The 22,347-nt window shown below is 45.9% G+C and overlaps 1 protein-coding gene across 1 annotated transcript in view; it reads right to left on the reverse strand.

Annotated features, from left to right (window-relative positions):
- The window catches only part of ACE (angiotensin I converting enzyme), a 61,941-nt gene extending 60,446 nt beyond the window's left edge, over nucleotides 1–1,495 (reverse strand). The window contains exon 1 of the mRNA XM_081883814.1: nucleotides 1,233–1,495. Coding sequence (XP_081739940.1) covers nucleotides 1,233–1,463 — 231 coding nt within the window. The 5' untranslated portion in view covers nucleotides 1,464–1,495. The remainder of the gene's footprint in view (nucleotides 1–1,232) is intronic.
- Between the last annotated feature and the right edge of the window lie 20,852 nt (nucleotides 1,496–22,347).

Raw genomic sequence — 22,347 nt, forward strand, 5'->3', positions numbered from 1 at the left:
CCCTCAGGGAAACCTGTCTCAGTTTCTCCATCTGCAAAATGGAACACCAACAGCATCACGAGGAGGAGCAATGGCATACAAAGGCAGAGCATACAAAAATAAATGTTGACTACCACAGCTGATTATCTTTAATGTCATGGCAGTACTCCCGACAGGTACTGTATACAGGATATAAAAGGCTACCAGAAAAGCCCACTGCAGGAAACATCTGACTCTATGTTAAAATGAACAAGACAGGGTCAGATCGGGAGGCAACGGGAAAAAGCATCAAGACAGGGAAACCCCAGGCTAGTCTAGGCTTTGCTCAAGATCCAGAATTTGCTCCAGGGTCCTGAAGTTAGAAACAACAGATATTATTCCGTGACAATAATATACTGTAAATTATATTTAATTCACACACACATATGTTGGCACTTTGGCATCAGAGGCAACTGATGAGATAAACTGTTGCATTCACTGTGTCAGGGTAGAACAGGGATGTCAACTTGAATAAAATATTGGGGCTGGGGGACACACACAGGTAAGCTCCGCCCGCAGAACTGATCACATGACATGGCGCATGTGTACCATTTGAACAGCAACACCCATCAACTTTGGAGAGGCGACCCCCTCAAATATTTTATTGGGGGGTGACCAAAGGGGCCTCGGCCCCTAGGATTTGGTTCCTATGGGGCAGAAGAAGAACTTTAGGCCCAACTGAAGGTGGATATTTTGCCCCATAGCAGCCAACTCCTAAGGGCTGTGGGGCAGTGGCTCAGCGTGGGGGGTGCAGGGGGGGCCAGCCGCACCGGGCGCAACATCTGGGGGTTAGGGTTAGGGGGCGCAAATCCACGGGTTAGGAGGTGCAAATTACTTGCCTTGCCCCGGGTGCTGACAACCCACGCTACGCCACTGCTGTGGGGGCTTCTGTTCCCCCCACAATAAAACACTTGAGGGGGCTGCCCCCACAAAGTTGATGGGTGTTACCATTCAAATAGTGTGCACCGTGTCATGTGGTTGCCTATGCTTACCTGGGGGGGTCCCACAATATTTTGTTCAAGTTGGCACCCCTGTTTGCCCAGGCTGGTGCTGTGACCTTTCAGCTTGGCTCAAGTGTCAAAGTTACAGAAGGAGGGCCAAAGGAAGGGCGCAGAAAAGTGAGAAAGAGGCACCCAAAAGAAAAGTCTGGTTGCTGCGGCAGAGGCTGGGCAGGGGCTTCGCCTCAGGTGTCTGCTTGGGCGGCCGGAGCTTACCTGCTGCTGGGAGTTGAAGTCTGTCAGGTTGGTGTTGTAATTCCAGCTGGCGGAGACGCTCTCGAAGAAGACCGTCTCGCCGGTGCTGTTGTAGTCCTGGGCGAACTGCACGGCTCCCTCTTCGGTGTGGTTGTATTCTCCGGGCATGAGGGGGTCCTCCAGGGCGAGCGCCCCTCCGCCGCCGCCGCCGCCGAGGAAGAGCAGCAGTAGGAAGGTGGTGACAGGAGGCATCTTGGCGCCAGACGAGGCCGTCCCCGCGAAGAGCGCCGGCTTATAAAGCTGCCGCCGGCTCCCCGGAGACCCTGCCCACGGCCGCGCCTGCCTCGCTCCTCGGAGCAGATAAGCGCCAAGGCTGCCCTCGGGGGCTCGCCGCCGCTGCCCGCTCGCCCGCTGCAAGGGCGGCCCCTCGCCTTGCCAAAGTCCGCTCCGGTGCCTCGCCGCCGTCACGGGCAAAACAAACGCGCGCCCAGGCGAAGAGGGCGCGCGAGAGAGAGCTGGAGGAGAAGCTTGGGCGCCCGTCCTCGGGAATGGCCGGGAGATGGGAAGTCGGCGGGGTGGGGTGGGAGTCCGGAGGAAGAGAAGGGACTTCAGGGCGGGAAGAGGCGCCTCGAAGAGCCCGCTGCTCTCCGGCCGCAGTAGAGCGGCGGCGAGCCGGACGCAGCTCGCCTGCTCTCCTCAGAGCAAAGCATTCCAGTGGAGGGAGCGAGCGAGCGAGCGCTGCCTTCCTCGCCTCGCCAATTGGCCTCCAAGTCGCCGCCAGGTCTGGGCTCCGGCCTCTCGCCCGCGCTCGGGGTTTCCCTTGCGGCACCGCGAGACCCTGCTCCTGGGGGGCGACGCCAGAGGGCGGGAAACACACACACCAAAACATCCTGAGGCGAGGCAGGCACCAAAGGAGCAGCGGGGGTGAGGCGCTTTCTCCTCAGAAAGCCACAAGGGTCCAGGAAGGAGTGAGGTGAGGTACCCTTGCCTCCCCCCTCCTGCACCGCATGGAATCGCCCACTGATTGGGTCAGAGGGGGGAAAGGTGATGTGGGGAACCTGTGTGGCCCCTCCAGGTGTTGCCCCAGAAGGACAGCCATCACCAGCACTGGCCATGTTGGCTGGGACCAGGGCTTCTTTTGTGACAGGATCCAGTACCAGCACCTCTTCCCCGCCTCCTGCCCATGGCAGCCATTTTGTGATGGTCCCCATGGCACTTGAGTTCCAGGACTTTTAAGCGATGGCTGAGGCCAGTGGTGCCAACTTGAATAAGATATTGGGAGAGGGAGGTAAGTCCCACCCCACATAATTGATCGCTAGACATGGTGCATGGACACCATTTGAATGGCAGTGTCCATTAACTGGGGGGGGTTCAAATATTTTATGGAGGGGGGAAAGGGACCTCAGTTCCTAGGAGTTGGGCTCCTATGACTGAGGCTGAAGAGAATTCTGGTCCACTAACATCCAGAAGGCCACAGGTTTTCCCATCCTTGCTGGAAGGAAGTATGGTCACCATGTGTGCACCTAGATGTTGTTCAACCAGCGTTGTCTGTGCCTCAGTTACCTGTCTCTCACAATCATTTCCCCTTCACCTCTCTCTTTGGGAGAGCACTTTCCTCCCTCCAGGGTTTCCTCCGAGGCACCATCCCATATTCAAGAACCAGGGGCGTCTTACCCATAGAGGCTAGTGGCGCGGGGTGCCAGGGCGCCAAGTTCTGATGGGCACCAGGCGGAGGCTGGACGCGGTGTCTCCTGGCATCAGCTCACCACCCTCGCCTGCCTCTGTCATGCTGTGCCGAAGCAGCGCCGCACCCAGAGCCTCCGTCTGCCATGGCCACCGTGGCACGAAGTGGCCAGCTGAGCCGGGAGGCACCGCGTCCAGTCTCCGCCTCTTCCCCACTGGAGCCACCCTCCAGCCGCTGCCCGCCTCCTCTAGCCCCGCTGGCAGCGCCGTCCTCCCTAAAAAGCTATTTCTGGGTTAGCGGAGTCTGTAACCTGAAGCCCTGTCCAGAATCTGAGAAAAGCCCTCCTTGATCAAGCAAAGAACCATCTCGTCTAGCATTCTGTTCTGACTGTGGCCAACCAGATGAAGATGATAATTTTATTATTTATACCCCACCTATCCAACGGGGTTGCCACAGCCGCTCTAGGTGGCTCCCAACAAAATATTGAAAACACAATAAAACATCCAATGCCCCCGAGAAGCTCACAATCAGGACAAGAACATAACAACCATCTCCTGCTTATGTTCCCCAGTGACTGGAAGCAACCGCTTCTAACGCTGTAGGTGATCTAGCCATCTTCAGTAGTAGTCACTGAAAACCTCACCTTTGCAAGCCGTCCAAAGATGGTTTTGGGTGGCTTTTTACAGATAGGTAGCCGTGTTGGTCTGCCATAGTCAAAACAAAAAAAAATTCCTTCCAGTAGCACCTTAAAGACCAACTAAGTTATTTCTTGGTATGAGCTTTCGTGTGCATGCGAAAGAACTGTGTATCTGAAGAAGTGTGCATGCACACGAAAGCTCATACCAATAACTAACTTAGTTGGTCTTTAAGGTGCTACTGGAAGGAATTTTTTTTGTTTTGGGTGGCTTTGTTCAAACACACTTCCCAAAAGGTGCCTGGTTTGCATAACAGGTGCATCAACTGGGGCCCCGCACCGTGGCTGCCCGGTGCATGCATGTCACACCACACTTGTCATGACATCGCTGCAACACGATGTTATGATGTCACGGCACCACATCATGACACGGGACGTGCTTGCATGCTCCGGTGCTGTGGTGGCAGCTGGGCTAGGGCCTGAACCTCTGGTGTGGGGCCTCTGTTGAAGTACATCCATGGCTGCAGCGGGCCTCAACAGAGGCCCCACGGTGCAGGTGCAGGCTCTGGCCCAGATGCCACCGCGGTGTCAGAGCACCAGAGGTAAGGGGCAGAGCACGGTGGGCAGTGCATGGCTTTTTTTCAGCTGGAACTCACCAAAATTCAGTTCTGGCACCTCTCATTGCCATTATAAGAAAACAAGGAAGACGTTCATTGGAGCTCCAACAACTCTTTTTCTAGAAAAATGTTGTTGTTGTTTAGTCGTTTAGTCGTGTCCGACTCTTCGTGACCCCATGGACCAGAGCACGCCAGGCACTCCTGTCTTCCACTGCTTCCCGCAGTTTGGTCAAACTCATGCTGGTAGCTTCGAGAACACTGGCTTAAAACTGTCTTAAAAGGAAATGAGAGGGGGGAACCAGGTGCCAAAAGAGAAAGAAAGAATTAATTTTTGCCAAGGATGTCAGACCATGAAAATGGGAAAAGATGAATGTCCATTGCGAAGCACGAAGCTCGTTGAGAAGCTCTCTACCTGTGAAGTACCAAACTATGCACCACTGAGGCCACAAAAATTTTGCTGTGGCTGCCTTGCCTCTGTCACTGTCACTGCCACCGCCACCCACTGCGGCCTGCTGCCAGCTGGATGGAGCCAGGTTGTCAGTAAAGGAGATGACAATAAATCTAGACCATCTTTCAGTCTCAAAGGTGCAACAAGAGGCATCCCAAGGCTGATTCCTACTTGAGAGGAAGAACCATGGACCAGAAAGGGAGGTGTAGCCAGATTGTTCAGTTGCTGCTAGTATAACAGTCTCCATAGATTGGCTCCTAGTCCTACAAACCTCTGCACAGCTCTTCTCCTGCACATAAAACCCTCAGATGGTTGGACAGCTCCCTTGCTTGGCTGGATTATGACACATTCCTAATATTTGGGGACACAAATGCTTCTTAATGCAACAATTATCCCATTAAATAGGAGGAGGAGTTTGGATTTGATATCCCGCTTTATCACTACCCGAAGGAGTCTCAAAGCAGCTAACATTCTCCTTTCCCTTCCTCCCCCACAACAAACACTCTGTGAGGTGAGTGGAGCTGAGTGACTTCAGAGAAGTGTGACTAGCCCAAGGTAACCCAGCAGCGGCATGTGGAGGAGCGGAGACCCGAACCCGGTTCCCCAGATTACGAGACTCTTAACCACTACATCACACTGACTCCCTGATACTATCAGAACTAGGGATGAAATACCCTTCTGTATCTCCTCTGGAGTCTAACACTATGCAGTCTAGGTCTTGATTATTATTGTTCCTATTCTTTTTGTTTTTGTGTTGGGTAAAGCAGTGTACACTTTGCCTTTGAAATCATGGGTTCTAGAACAATGGTTCTCAATGGTTTTTCACCCTGAAAATTAGTGTGGGAGTCTTGGTGGGCCACTTAATAAACTTCGTTTTTTGTTTTGCAAATCAAAGTACACACACAGCCTGTGTTTTAACATCGTTATAAAAATTATGGATCCTAGGCCTGTTCAATAATTTCATATGGGTAAAAAATATCTTAATCTCCATCATATAGAGAGAGAGAGAGAGAGAGAGAGAGTGTGTTCAGGATTGCATACAGATATTCTTGACTGTTCTGCAACCTCTCCATGGACCTCTCATGAATGGAGTGTGGACAACCAGTGGTCCATAGGCACAGTATGAGAACCTCTGTTGCAGAAGATGGATGTCCCTTTCACTAATTGTGTCTCCTGAAAGAAAGGCACTCCTGGTTTTTCCCATTTCAACAGTCTGCCACTTTTTCTTCAAATTATAAAGCCCTTTCAAACTGATTGTGATAAATGCTCTTTTAATGTCCATTTAATCAATCAATAAATTCTGAACCACCATCCCTCTCATACAGTTTAGGCGGGTGTCCTTGATGAAAGTGATGAAGAATTCTAAGGGAGGCAATTGAGTTTAATTACCTTCTTCTGGCAAGAAGATATCCCTATGTTGCGAAAAATTAATCAGTCAATTGGAAAACAAGAGAAAATTCAAAGTATAAAATACACCAGTCCCAGCCTCAGTGAAACCAATTATTATTATTTAAATGGTAAGCTGAGAATGATCAATCGTAGCACATCCAAGAGCACTGATAACATTCAGATATTTTACCTCCAGTTCAGTAATGAAGTGTATTGGTCCCGTCAAAAAAAATACTCAAAAGAGTCTCTAAAGATCAATCAGGAAATCATCTCACAAGATGGTTAATAAAAACAAGGATGAAATAACACATGGGAAGCCATTTCAGCCTCTGAGTGGTTGTACCAGCAGCGTTTATGTTTAAAGGGAACTCTAGCAAATCTGCTGTCAAAAATCTTTGAAGGTAAAGCATTTAACCAGAGTGAGGAAAATAGCTCTTCTGTACTTGGTTATTGTTTAAAATATTAAATATTGTTGTTGTTTAGTCGTGTCCGACTCTTCGTGACCCCATGGACCAGAGCACGCCAGGCACTCCTGTCTTCCACTGCCTCCCGCAGTTTGGTCAGACTCATGTTTGTAGCTTCGAGAACACTGTCCAACCATCTCGTCCTCTGTCGTCCCCTTCTACTTGTGCCCTCCATCTTTCCCAACATCAGGGTCTCTTCCAGGGAGTCTTCTCTTCTCATGAGGTGGCCAAAGTATTGGAGCCTCAGCTTCACGATCTGTCCTTCCAGTGAGCACTCAGGGCTGATTTTCTTCAGAATGGAGAAGTTTGATCTTCTTGCAGTCCATGGGACTCTCAAGAGTCTTATTAAATATTAAATATATAGTTTGCAGTTATTGAAAGCAGAACAGGTCAGGGCCAATGACAAGTGCATGTCACTCTTGAACATCTATGTCTCTTGCTCTCTGCTTAACCATAGATTTGGCCTGCACTAGTTCCAGTGGCAGCAGAGAAGAATGAATCCATTGATTCATTCTCCTACATCAGGACAAAATAGTCAACCAGCACCTGATTTGCCAAGAGGAGAAAGGCAGAGGGGAAGATTTGAAGCCATAAAAAAAGGTTTTTCGAGTTTATTTAATTCACGAAAAAGAACAAACCAAGGAATGCAAGAAATGAAATTTGACAAAAGGACACACAGTTCCACTGGGTCATACAAACAACTGTAGATAATGGTTAAAAATTCAGGATTATGTAATATTATTATGAAATTTGCCAAATAACTCCAATTGCTGCTGTTCCATGGCTCTGTAAGTTGTTATTAGAAATATACGTAATAACATTTCATCAGGTAATGTAAAATTTGAAGCCAATAATGAATAGAATATATCTATGCCAAACTAATGAGCTAAGATGAGCTCATAAATTAAAAGTAGTACCAGAACGACTGAGTATGCCCCAAAGAGCTCTTAAAAAATGTTCCAAACAAAACCAGTTACAACTTTTGCAATGCATACTGAAATCACTGCTGGGACAAGTTGACTTATTTTTATGAATAAAAATAAAAGCAATGCTCCTACCGTATGCACTATGACGACTTTGTTCATTTATCCTGCATGTTCCAGATAGGTAGACTCACGAAAGCAAATCCTGATATTCTTACAAGAATGGACTTGTTCTATTATATGGTCAGTCACAGTCCAGGATTACCTGACCTTCCTTTTAAAAAAAAAATACCATGACCTTTGACTTATCATATTTAATAGCTTGAATTTCATTTCTACAATAATCTGCAAAATCAAATAAGACATTGTAGAAGACCCAAATAGCTTTGCAAAATCAAAACAGCACTATATGCATATACTAAAGGGTAAGCTTTGGTGGTAATTAAAAGTGTGAGAAGATACTGAACACAAATTTGAGGGGGTATCAGTTAAATAAGATGGGAGCAATGGTACATACTTACCCAAATTCAGAGATGGAAGACTACTACTGAGAAATGACTGCTATTACTACAATATGCCTGGCCTGATGAGATTTGATATAAACCCTAGATCAAAAAAACCACTATCCATAGTAGTCTGATTCAACTTATTCCATAATCTCTCATGGGGGAGATCAAAGGATAATATTAAACACAAAAAACCCCCTGTAAACAGCTTGCGTTTGATTTTGGAAGGTTGTCTTTTTAGTAGATGTGCTTCAATATTAAATATGTACAATTACCGTATTTTTTGCTCTATAAGACTCACTTTTTCCCTCCTAAAAAGTAAGGGGAAATGTGTGTGCGTCTTATGGAGTGAATGCAGGCTGCACAGCTATCACAGAAGCCAGAACAGCAAGAGGAATTGCTGCTTTCACTGCGCAGCGATCCCTCTTGCTGTTCTGGCTTCTGAGATTCAGAATATTTTTTCCTTGTTTTCCTCCTCCAAAAACTAGGTGCGTCTTGTGGTCTGGTGCGTCTTATGGAGCGAAAAATACGGTAACTAAAAGAGCACCCCCCATATCTAACATCCCTGTCCCCCCCCCAAGCATGTAGTTAGAAACTTATGCACTCTTCTTCTTAATATCCCTGGATGGATATTAACATTTGAACATCTTTCCACCCTAAACTAATTTTTCAGCTTCTTCTCTAACACCACCTCCTGGCAAGCTTAATATTTTTTGCAGCCACATGAGTAATCCAGAAGACACGCTCTATTCCTACTGTTTTGCCATTTCTCAGTTAAAATAAAACATGACGCTTCCCTTCCAAATCGAAAACAAGTCTGACCTTCAACCCTCCTTCAAGAAGACCTCTTGATCTGATACCTGCATTTTCTGAAAACCATTTTTTGTTCAGCTCCTCCGTTTGTTTAGCTCTGTTAGCTCCTGTAAGTGTTCCATGTAGTTTTATTAATTCATTAGGTTTATCATCGTTCTTATCAACAACCCTTATATTTCCTCCAAACTAGATTTTTGTTGATTAGTCGTTTAGTCGTGTCCGACTCTTCGTGACCCCATGGACCAGAGTATGCCAGGCACTCCTGTCTTCCACTGCCTCCCACAGTTTGGTCAAACTCATGCTGGTAGCTTCAAGGACACTGTCCAACCATCTCGTCCTCTGTCGTCCCCTTCTCCTTGTGCCCTCCATCTTTCCCAACATCAGGGTCTTTTCAAGGGAGTCTTCTCTTCTCCTGAGGTGGAGCCTTAGCTTCAGGATCTGTCCTTCCAGTGAGCACTCAGGGTTGATTTCCTTAAGAATGGATAGGTTTGATCTTCTTGCAGTCCATGGGACTCTCAAGAGTCTCCTCCAGCACCATAATTCAAAAGCATCCATTCTTTGGCGATCAGCATTCTTTATGGTCCAGCCCTCACTTCCATACATCACTATTGGGAAAACCATGGCTTTAACTATATGGACCTTTGTAGTTAAGGTGATGTCTCTGCTTTTTAAGATGCTGTCTAGGTTTGTCATTGCTTTTCTCCCAAGAAGCAGGCGTCTTTTAATTTCGTGGCTGCTGCCACCATCTGCAGTGATCATGGAGCCCAAGAAAGTAAAATCTCTCACTGCCAAACTAGATTAGTTTAAACTATGTTTTCCACACACTACCTTGCCTTTCAAAGTTTCCCCCTGTTGTTGTATAATGTAGTATACACAGTGTATACAATTTAAGTTTCTCACTTCTTCACATGAAATATCTTCTCCCGCTTCAGCATTCTTATTTAGTCTCTTTCCAAGTATTCTTCGGTGCAAGTATGGGGGGGGGGGAGAGAAGGGTGTGTGACAGTGGGGTTCCTTTTCTTCTGCCCACTAACCCAAAGCCCCAGAATACTGTTCTTCATAATTTTATCCCAACTGCAGTAAACACTGTCCATATAATAACTGGGCCCAGGCAAGAAAAAAAGGTTTATAGGTCCCCTGCATATACACGCCCCCCTGGGATATCATCATAGAGTCAAAGAATCATAGAGTTGGAAGGGATTCCAAGGGTCAACTTTTCCAACCCCCTGCAATGCAGGAATGTCAACTAAAGCATCCATGACAGATAGCCATCCAACCTCTGCTTAAAAATCCCCAGGGAAAGAGAGTCCACAACCTCCCGAGGGAGACCGTTCCACTACTGAAGAAGCTTTGACTGTCAGAAAGTTCTTCCCGATGTTTAGATAGAATCTCCTTCCTTGTAACTTGGAGCCATCAGTTCGTGTCCAACCCTCCAGAGCAGGAGAAATCAAGCTTGCTCCATCTGTTATGTGACAGCCCTTCAGATATTTGAAGGTGGCTATCCTATTTTTTTTTTTATAAAATTTTTTATTCATTTTAAACAGTATAGAAAACAAAATAGACAACAAAATAGAAAAAGAAAAAGAAAAACATACAGACAAACATACATGACTTCCCCAAACCTTCCCATCACTGCACCCTTATTTTTTAAATTAGCTTTAAGCAATCCTTCTTTCAATTTTAAAAGAACAACTTTCTTTAAATTTTCTTAAGTTTAGATTTTAACAGCTATAAATTCTCTAATTTCATAGCCCTTGACATCTTCTCATTCCAAAATTTTACAAAAATTCTTGAAGGTGGCTATCCTATCTCCTTTCCTTTTTACATATATATAGATTTTTATTAGTTTTTTAACATATCATTTTCAACAGTAATTAAACATACTTTTACATCTTACACAATTTTTTTATTTCCATCAATCCTGCCTGAAAATTTCCCAGTCTAATCTCTTAGTATACATTTCTTACATTTCTTAGTATACATTTCTTACATAGTATACATTTCTATTTTACATTTAAATCTCATAACTAATATCTCTATTCTTTTTCTTCTTTGTAACGTTCCATATATTTCTCCTTACAAAACTTCTTGTAGTCCTACTAGCATAATTTGTTGCTTATAATTGCTCTTCAAATAGTTCATGTACCTCTTCCAATCTTCTGTAAATCTCCGGTCCCGCAGGTTTCGAATCCTTCCTGTCATTTTATCCAATTCTGCATAGTTCATTAATTTTATCTGCCATTCTTCTTTCATCAGAATTTCTTCTTGCTTCCATTTCTGGGCTAACAATACTCTTGCCGCTGTTGTTGCATATAAAAACAATTTGGCATTCTGCCTATTAATATTCTGACCTGTAATACCAGTCTCCTTTCAGTCTCCTCTTTTCTAGGCTAAACATACCTGGCTCTTTCACCCTTCCCTCATAAGGCTTGGCTTCCAAACCCTTTAACATCTTGGTTGCCCTCCTCTGCACTTGTTTCAGCTTTTCAACATCCTTCTTAAATTGTGGTGCCCAGAACTGGACACAGTATTCTGGATGTGGCCTGGCCAAGGCAGAACTGAGGGGTACTATTACTTCCCTTGATCTGGACACGATACTTCAGTTGATGAAACCTAGAACAGCGTTAGCTTTCTTGCTGTTGCTGCATCATCATACTGTTGGCTCATGTTAAGCTTGTGGTCCACCAAGACCCCAAGATCCTTTTCACATGTACTACTAGTAAGCCCAAGGACGCGGGTGGCGCTGTGGGTTAAACCACAGAGCCTAGGACTTGCCGATCAGAAGGTCGGCAGTTTGAATCCCTGCAACGGGGTGAGCTCCCGTTGCTCGGTCCCTGCTCCTGCCAACCTAGCAGTTCGAAAGCACATCAAAGTACAAGTAGATAAATAGGTACCGCTCTGGTGGGAAGGTAAACAGCGTTTCCGTGCACTGCTCTGGTTCGCCAGAAGCAGCTTAGTCATGCTGGCCACATGACCCGGAAGCTGTACGCCGGCTCCCTCGGCCAGTAAAGCGAGATGAGCACCACAACCCCAGAGTAGGCCACGACTGGACCTAATGGTCAGGGGTCCCTTTACCTTCACTAGTAAACCCAGTGTCCCCATCTTATCTTTGGAAGGTGGAGTGAGGGAGTAGGACATGGTTGAGACATGTCCATTTTCAGTGGCAGGTATGTGTAGATAATTGCTCAGGTAGAGATACTGTAAGTTTACATGCACTCCCTTAGGCACACTTGGGAGTTGAGAGAGCACCCCAAAGCTTGCTTTCGGGACTGCAGGACCTGTTGGCAGGGTAAAAGGTCAGCTTTAGGGCTAATCTGTCTCTCCCAACAGGTTTTGTGAGACCCCATGTGATAGATCCATTCATTCAAACCACGTTCTAGTTCTAAATCCTGACGAGCATTGGCTTAAATTAAACACTTTCCTTTGTTAGGTTAAAGAGACCCTAACATCTCCTGGTATTTTGTATTTGTGAAGTGGAATTCCTGGAAAACAGTTACCTGGAAGTCCTATTGAAATTAACAGAACTTGCTTTTGAGTAGACATGCTCACGCTCATAATATGTTCCCTTAGCCTAGCATGCCTCAATGTCATCATTATCTGAGACCTTTAATACCAGTGAATATTGCACTATTTTATCATTTTTAATGATGTTTATTGATGTCTTACATAACCAGCTTTAGAGAGCTGCCCTGACAAATGGCTGCACATAAATGCTTTCAATAAATAAGTAAGGCGCAGTTCTTAATTAGTCCGCAAAGGCTTATTTATTATTACCTTAAAGGATGACACACACTAAATCAGGGGTCAGCAAACCTTTTCGGCAGGGGGCCGGTCCACTGTCCCTCAGTCCTTGTGGGGGGCCGGACTATATTTTTTTTGGGGGGGGAATAAAAATGAACAAATTCCTATGCCCCATGAATAACCCAGAGATGCATTTTAAATAAAAAGACAATTTCTACTCATGCAAAAACATGCTGATTCAGTGGCATAGCGTGGGGGGGGCGGGGGGCGGCCTCACCGGGCGCAACATCTGCACTCTGCACTCGCAGCTCTCTGCCCCCTGCTAAAATCCACGGGTTAGGGGGCGCAAATTACTTGCCTTGCCCCGGGTGCTGACAACCCACGCTACGCCACTGTGCTGATTCCCGGACTGTCCACAGGCCGGATTTAGAAGGCGATTGGGCCGGATCCAGCCCCTGGGCCTTAGTTTGCCTACCTATGCACTAAATGCTATGTCCCTTCCTAAAAACATCTATTTCCCCCTTTTTTCCCTGCATCCAATCAAAGGAAAGAATTTTATATAACTCACATGTCGCATTGTGAACTTGTGAACCTCCCAGTAAATAAATAATTTTGCAGCCTTTGTATTTTTTTTACCCTTGCTGTTCTTCAAACATGTAGCCTCACGTGTTCTTTTTTCTTTAGCTGTAGGTATTCGCCACCTGTTCACCTATCCTTGCTAGAAGGTGGGGCGAAATTCAAGACAAAGGAAGCAGTGTGAAAAACAGGTGCGTATGCATGTGAAGAAGGGAGAGGGGGTAACTTCATACTATACATTTAAAGCACATTCAAATGCTCATGGTATCCTCCCAACCTGGGGAACTGTAGTTTGTTAAGGGGTGCTGGGAATTGTTGCATGGGGGGGTTAGTTTCCCAGGATCCTCTGGAGGAAGTCACATCACATGCTTTGCATGTGTAGTGCTTGAATGTGCTTTAAATGTATAGTGTGGATCTTGCCAGAGAGAGAGAGAGAGAGAGGAAGAGATATTTTTAAAGCCGAATAAAGCATCTGTGGTAGATTACAGTCTCTGCTGCTGAATTTTATTTCATTTTCAAAACATTATTTATCATTAGATTTTATTTCTCAGTTTCTGAATACAAAACTTATGCTAAATAGTAAAAGGAAAATAGACAATTACAATATAAAGCAAGAGAGATATAGAGCTGGGTATTGACCTGAAATACATCACTGAAGAACACGGCAAATAAAATCCATCATTCTATAAACTTATTTGACAGTTATTCCTTATTGCAGCTGTATTTTGAAGCTGTGAGAGTGGGCAGAGATTTGGAAACAACTACCTGCGACTTAGTTTGTGTTTATTTCAGCCTGCACTGCTCTAGGAACAAGGTCCTTATTGCCATTGTGGATGGTTTCGCTTGGAGCTAAAAGGTGCTCCTCCTGCTTATTTTAATTTTAGGGGAGAAATTTTGTAACCCAAGTTCTATCAGCAAGGTCTGTTGGCCATCTGAGTACCAGGTTCTGTTCTGGTCTCATGTTTCTTTGTAGATTTACAGTCATACCTTGGGTTGAAGTAGCTTTGGGATGAATATTTTCAAGTTGCGCTCCGTCGCGACCCGGAAGTTATGGAGCGTGTTACTTCTGGGTTTCGCCGCTCGCGCATGCTCAGACGCTCAAAATGACATCGTGCGCAGAAGCGGCGAAACGCGACCTGCGCATGTGCAGATGCACAGTCACGTCTTACGTTCTCTTCAGAATGCGAACAGGGTTCTGGAATGGATCCCGTTCGCATCCAGAGGTACCACTGTACTCTAGTTTTGTTTCTTCATAGAAACGGCAGATTTGGCTAGCCTGTGAAGATTCAGGTCAACCTGAGATACCATTGTTTTGGGGATGAGGCAGTTCCGAATGACATTGGGTTATATCTGATGCACCTGTAATAGGGTTGCCATGTTTCAGATAGCGAAAATCCGGACAGAAAAGTTGTTGAGCTTTTTTTTTTTGTGAAAAACCAAGCAAAAGCCAGCATAGTTGATTTGAATGTCTACGAGGGGGAGGGTTTAGAAAGAGGGCGCTATTTTCCTTAAGATCTCTTAATATTGGGAATTTTATTTCCAAGCTATGAGCTTTTTTTTTTTATTTGGGGAGGGGCTTTCTTGGCAAAATTGCAAATAATAATAATAATAATAATAAATGCCATTTTGAGCTATTCTTATGGAAAATCAGCACTGCAGGCATTGGCTGCCACGTGCCTGGATTTCCCCAGACTTTTAATGCTGATTTCTGCCCGGAGACACTACTGCCGACTGCGGTATTGTTGATATGTCCGGGAAATTCCAGACATATGGCAACGCAGGGCTGTCAAAAGGATGGTGGTCTGGTGGTGAGATGGGCAGGAGAAGGAGGAGTACTGGCAGCCTTCATGTGCCTTTTTCTCCACATCTCCCCTGCGTATGACCATATGTCCATACCAGATTCCCAAATCAGATTGGAGGTTGGATCATCTTGAGTCAAATTAGGGCCACTCTGAAGTGCCAAATTGGAGGGGGAGGGGTCAATGCACAGTGAAAAGGCTGGGTGTGTGGTTTTGTGTGTGTGCATGCGCGCTTGCTTGCTTGCTTGCTGACTATTATTTTTACTCTGAGCATTTGAGACAGAAGCAGAATTCTGTATGCTTAAAAAGCATCCTTCCAGTTACAGTGGTACCTCGGGTTAAGTACTTAATCCGTTCTGGAGGTCCGTTCTTAACCTGAAACTGTTCTTAACCTGAAACACCACTTTAGCTAATGGGGCCTCCTGCTGCTGCTGTGCCGCCGGAGCACAATTTCTGTTCTCATCCTGAAGCAAAGTTCATAACCCGAGATACTGTTTCTGGGTTAGCAGAGTCTGTAGCCTGAAGCATATGTAACCTGAAGCGTATGTAACCTGAGGTACCACTGTATTTCAAAAGACTAGTATGTAAAAAAAATCTCCTCACTCTTAGCCTCTCAGAAGTGAATCTGGCAAGGCAAAAAAAAATGTGCTTCCAATCCCATTTTACTGCATACTGCTGATATAGAATTATACAGTGCTTTTTTTCTGGGGGAACGCAGTGGTACGCATAAAAAGGTAAAGGGACCCCTGACCATTAGGTCCAGTCGTGACTGACTCTGGGGTTGCAGCACTCATCTCGCTTTATTGGCCAAGGGAGTACAGGTTCTGGGTCATGTGGCCAGCCTGACTAAGCCGCTTCTGGCAAACCAGAGCAGCGCACGGAAACACCGTTTACCTTCCCGCCGGAGCGGTACCTATTTATCTACTTGCACTTTGATGTGCTTTTGAACTGCTAGGTTGACAGGAGCAGGGACTGAGCAACGGGAGCTCACCCCATTGCGGGGATTTGAACCGCTGACCTTCTGATCGGCAAGTCCTAGGCTCTGTGGTTTAACCTACACTGCCACCCACGTCCCTAGTGGTACGCATACCCCTAAACATTTTCTAAATGTAAGTTTGACCTCATGTATGTGTGTTTACCTTGTGCAATTATCAACATTTATTCTATATTTGAGACCTGCGAATTCCTATAACACTGTCAACGCCTACAACTGTGTATGTAATACTTCAGTCCCAAATCATATGCCTACTTTTAAGATAAATTCAGCTCTGGTAGTAAAGCACCAGACTCAATGTTGTTCTAAGCCCCATTACTTCTATCATTGCTGTCAATGGGTGACAGGAAAGTTTTCACTCCAGTGTGTGGAAGGGAGCCTGATATTAAGAGTATAATACTCCACCGATTGAGCTATTCTGCCTTTGGGCAAGTCTAGGATTCTGCAAAGCCTACTGCTGCCTCTTGTCTCCCTTGCATGGAGTACGTTGGCAATAATGAACTACAGCCACTTCCAGATGTCAGATTAGAGTACCATATTTTTTGCTCTATAAGACGCACCAGACCACAAGACGCACCTAGTTTTTGGAGGAGGAAAACAAGAAAAAAAATATTCTGATTCTCAGAAGCCAGAACAGCAAGAGGGATTGCTGCACAGTGAAAGCAGCAATCCCTCTTGCTGTTCTGGCTTCTGGGATAGCTGCGCAGCCTGCATTCACTCCATAAGATGCACACACATTTCCCCTTACTTTTTAGGAGGGAAAAAGTGAATCTTATAGAGCAAAAAATACGGTAAATCTCTCCCCCAACCCAATTCACTGGCTGCCTGTTTTAAGAGGCAAGGAAAGGCCTTTTCCTCTCATGCATCGATCTTGTTGGAAGCAGGGCAGGGCAGAAAAAGGCTTGTTTTCACCCTCAGGACCCGGAGGCTGTTATCATCCCCAGCCTTCCGCACAAGAACAAATAAATATAGGGTCTATCTTCAGCTACATTCCCCTTTATTGACTGACAGTTGGCAACAAGTTTATCTACGGAAAAGTTGCCTCCACCCGCGAGGAGCAAATACCTGCTTCTGTTTACAGGAATGCCTTTATCCAGGGTGAAAGGACGGTGACTTAGGGTTGTTGATTTCCCTTTTGCTTACTTAACTTTTACTGCAACCCTTCAATGGGCGAACAGATCAAAGTTTCACATCTGGTTGATTCAGAGGCAGGGCGGCAGCGGGAACATCTGAGAACTGGGAACAGACAGACTTATATATACTTTCTCCCCAGCATAGTAATTCTTGTGTGTTTTTTTATTGTCTATTACATATATTGCAAGCTGCCTTGAAAACTTCAGTTAGCCGGTTGGGTATGAATACTTCAATTATTGTTGTTGTTGGCCTCTGTCTATCTCGGGTGACAATGGAGTGTGCCTCTGGGGGTGAAATCAAATCACTGCATTTGCAGCACTGAAGTGACTTCTTCTGGGTGCAAGCCCGGGCAGTGTGCATGGAGGTCCTGTGCTGCCCAGACAACAAGACCCCTCTCTCGGGTGTGATAGGAATTTTGAGGTCTTAGATATATGGTAATGTTCATAATCACACGTACATAGATCAGCACAGGAGGGCCAACCTGGAACCATTTCGATTCCTAAACTGACCAAATGTTTTCTCTGCAAGGTCAAAGTGGGAAACCTCCCCATTGTCTCTTTCCTCACAAATCCTGCCTTAAGGTCACATCTAAGATATGAATAGGGTGTATGTATGATGTTTCTGGGGGGTTGGTCTTGATCTACAGGATGGGAATTCAAAAGTCTTTATAAGGCCTTGCATGGCATTTTTCTGGGTCCTCCTCCTTTCCTGCGAGTGAGGGGAGCACCCTGTTGCAACAGATCAATAAAGATCAAGCTTACTAGCTGCTTTGCTTCTCAATATTCTCTGGTTGGCCTCTGTTATTCTCTCCTACCAATAGGGAACCTATGTAAGGACTCTATATGGGCTCTTGGATACCCCATAAGGGAAAAGGGCAATTTTTGTTTACAACACGGCCTCACTGACATGGTCCAAAGGAAAGCAGAGCAAGATGTTTGGCTCCAGTTTGGCTGCAAGAGTTGCCGGAAGGAGGCATGCAAGGCTCCAGCCAACCATCTTAGGGACTCCACTCCGAATTTGTGTAGGGTTTACTCCTTAGCCTTTTCTTCACTGCCTTCACAAGGCAGTGAAGGTTTAGGATCAAAGTTTTCCTTCTCCTAGATGAGCCACCTTCCCAACTTGACAGCATGCCAGCAACTTCCAGGAGCCACAGGTGAGAGCTGAGTGGGGCCCAAAGGTGGACAAACTGCTCCTGGCAACTAGTACAGTCATACCTCGGGTTGAAGTCACTTCAGGTTGAGCATTTTCAGGTTGTGCTCTGCAGCAACCCGGAAGTAATGGAACATGTTACTTCTGGGTTTTGCCACTCGCACATGCGCAGACGTTCAAAATGACGTCACACGCATGCGCAGAAGCGGCGAATCTCGACCCGCGCAGATGCGGGTTGCGTTCGCTTCAGGATAAGAATGCGGCTCCAGAACTGATCCCGTTTGCATCTAGAGGTATCACTGTATTCAGAGGCTTACTGTTTCTGACCACAGATGTTGAGCATAGTCATCCTGGCAAGTAGCCATTGGTCCTCTTTCAAAGCCATCCATGTTGGTAGCCATCGCTGTATCTTGTGAGAGTGGATTGCACAGTTTAACTATGTGCTCTGTGCAGGGGAGTGACATAGGCTAAGTCTCAATCATATCTCCCCTTACTTGCCTTTCCCCCTAAGCTTCTTATGTTATTGTGATGCACAGCAGAGTCAGACCAGAGCCTGGTGAGACAGCCCCCCTGAAATTCTACCAGAGTGCTGGTGCCTCTCTCTGATGGGCTTCAAAGCCAACTAGTCACAGAATGGGGACAAACAGCACCTTGGGGGGGGGGGTAGAGACTAAAAGGAGCAGTTTCTGAGGGAGAGAGTTAGATGGGGCTGGATAAGATGAGAGATAGGGCCAAGGTTCAGGTTAAGAGCTAGGGTTTGATTGGGAGCTGGGAGTTGGGGAGAACTGGTTCTGAGTTAAGTTAAACATCCACACTGAGGAGACTATCTGTAGCGAGAGGACAGAGCCTCACAGCTTAAATAGGGAGACCAGGTTGAGGGTCTGGGGAAGGTATACAGACAGGAGTGTCCTGGGAGGACTGAGTTTGAGCCTGTGGGAATTCAGGCTACCTGTATCTCGGTATAGCCAGGAGGGGAGAGTTCTTCTAGGGACAGAAGACTCCCAACCCAGTAACAAGGGGTGCAGTGATCCCCTGGTGATCTGTTAGTATACCTCAGGTGTGGGGTTGTTAAGAGAGTCAGTAACTGAGGAAAAGTGCCCCTCGTTCATGAACCAAAGTATTAAGTTATGAAGGAAACTGTATGGTCCTGAAAGTATATAACTGTAATACCTAGGTAATGGAAACCAAGTTGAGCATTTTGCCATCTATTCTAAAAACTTGAACCTCTACCACCTGAAGTGTAACAACTGTTTTTTGAGTAACCAAAGTTTAAGAAGAGCTGTGCTTGTAGTATTGTGTTTAAGCCTGAGACTTCTGCCTGAAAGAACACATTTCCTGACCCACTTTGTTTCATAAACCTCTTTTAATAAAAACTTTTCGTTTGTTTAATCAACTCCAGCCTGAGACTCTAATCACTAAGTTTTCCCTCACACAAGTCCCCCATACAATAGCCTTTGGTAAATTGTAGAAATCTGTCTAATTGGTGCACAGTAAGGTGGGTGCACAGAGACGCAGGTGGCGCTGTGGGTTAAAGCCTCAGCGCCTAGGACTTGCCGATCGAAAGGTCGGTGGTTCGAATCCCTGCGGCGGGGTGCGCTCCCGCTGCTCAGTCCCAGCGCCTGCCAACCTAGCAGTTCGAAAGCACCTCCGGGTGCAAGTAGATAAATAGGGACCGCTTACCAGCGGGAAGGTAAACGGCGTTTCCGTGTGTGGCTCTGGCTCGCCAGAGCAGCGATGTCACGCTGGCCACGTGACCTGGAAGTGTCTCCGGACAGCGCTGGCCCCTGGCCTCTTAAGTGAGATGGGCGCACAACCCCAGAGTCTGTCAAGACTGGCCCGTACGGGCAGGGGTACCTTTACCTTTTACTAAGGTGGGTGCACTATATTTAATAAGGGGCAGATAGCAGGAGTGGATCCACCACATTATTAATTGGTGGTATTAAGTGGTAGGTCCACTACCATTTTGCACAGAGATATGCTTTTTTTCGGCTATTGCCAGTTGTCTAGAATTCTCCTTATTTTGAACTGAATTGCCTCCTGTTCAGGGGTTACAAATAACTCATTGCTAAACGCAAGTATAAAACACAGCTTTCTGATAAGACAAAAGTGGGGGAGGTAAGCAGCTGTATGCTGCTCAAAGAGGTGCATTATTTGTCCAGAACTCACTCCATGGAGTCTCGTGCAAACTGCAATTACCAGCCCCCAACCTGACCCACCAAAAAAAAGGCACAAAAAATGGTTCACAAATCTTATTGTATCAAATCTCACTAACCTATTGAGCTAGCGTCCAACTAATAGCTTGGCTTAATTAGTAGCTGGCAATTGGTGCGAAGAAATGCTTAATGGCAGTAGATGAGAATGGCATTAGAAATAACAGAGGCAATAATGACGGCATTGCAAATGTTGGGGAGAGTTAAACTTCTTATGAGAAGTCTGGGCTGGCACGTGCAGCATTTGTAATGTGATGGTGGATAAGGAGCAGAGCACGCCGTATGACATTTGCAGGGAAACCAAAATGCTTGTTTACAAAGCTATTGTACTACCAACCTTACTGTACGCTTGTGAAACATGGACCACTTATAAACGCCATCTCCAACTCCTTGAAAGATTCCATCAATGGTGTCTCCAAATTTTTTTTACACATCACTTGGGAAGACAGGCAAACTAACGCCACTGTACTGGAAGAAGCAAAGATGACCAGTGTCAAAGCAATGATTCTTCAACATCAGCTTCGCTGGATTGGTCATGTGGTTCAGATGCCCGATTATCGTCTTCCAAAACAACTACTCTATTGCAAACTTAAAATTGGAAAGCATAATGCTAGTGGTCAACAAGAGAGGTTTAAAGACTCTCTCAAGGCAAATCTTTAAAAATGTAGTATAAACACCAGCAATTGGGAAACATTGGCCTGTGACTGCTCCTATTGGAAAACAGACTTTACCAAAGGTGCCATGGACTTTGAAGGTGCTCGAACTCAGGACGAAAGGGAGAAACGTGCTAAGAGGAAGGCACGCTTGGCAAACCCTCACCGTGATCAACTCCCACCCAGAAACCTATGTCCCCACTGCGGAAGGACGTGTGCATCCAGAATTGGCCTCCACAGCCACTTACGGGCTCACTGTTAAGACAGTGTTCATGGAAGACACTCTTACTCGGCTACAAGTGATCGCCAAAGAAGAAGATGATTCATTTAGTGGAAGTGACAAGTTTCCCCCAAAATCTTCCATCTTTGTTCTTTGGTCAGGGATATATGATAGCTATACTTCCTGTTATCAGCTTTCTTTACATCAGAGGAAAGAGTGGGGGGGCTCTTCTGCATTTTCCAGAGTTAGGAGAGGCTCAGGGAGTCCCTGAAATAGTTGGATGGCGTCTTGAATGCCTCCTTCTGGCAGCTCCTGCAGCCAAGTTGGTGCCAAACCTATTGCTCCGCTTTCATTTGGACCACATCAGGGAGGCAGAGAGGGGGATCTTGTTGTTTTGCTGCCTGGGCAGCCCTGGACCTCCATGCGCACTGCCCAAGCTTGCGCCCCAGGGAGGTCACTTTGGTGCTCCTAACACAGCAGTTTGACTTCAGCCCCTTCCCAAAGCACGCTCCATTGTCTCTCGAGACAGACTGATGCCAACAACAACAATTGGTGATGATGTAGGAGAGAGCTTTCTCAGCAACTGTTCCCTGTTTGAGGAATCTCTTCCACTTAGAGAAACATAAGGCAGTGATAATGTTGTCATTTTGGTGCCAGGTGAAGGCATGTTCATTTACTCAGATTTTTTAAAAGATTTTTAATGTGGCTGTTTTAGCCTTCTCTATTTAGATTTTTTTCCCCTTTCCTTTTTTTTTAAAAAAAACATGAATCACTTGTTTTTATTCATGGTTGTTTTAATTAACTTCATATCATACCCCATCCGTGCATAGGCGCAGCAATCAGTCAATCAATCAATCAATCAATCAATCAATCAAATACATCCTTAGACATCAGAAATAAGAGCCACAGTGTTCTCAAAGCTACCAGCATGAGTTTGACCAAACTGCGGGAGGCAGTGGAAGACAGGAGTGCCTGGCATGCTCTGGTCCATGGGGTCACAAAGAGTCGGACACGACTAAACGACTAAACAACAACAAAGCATGTAATGGTTAGAGTGTGGGATTGGTTAGAGTGTGGGATTCAACTCCTCACTCACCCATGAAGCACAACAGCTGACCTTGGGCCAATCATAGATGCAGTTGAGGTCATGCTAAATCCTAGCTTAACACGAGGAGACTTAGC

The sequence above is a fragment of the Podarcis melisellensis genome (genome assembly GCF_964234715.1).
Source record: "Podarcis melisellensis genome assembly, chromosome: 13".
Lineage (NCBI taxonomy): Eukaryota > Metazoa > Chordata > Lepidosauria > Squamata > Lacertidae > Podarcis > Podarcis melisellensis.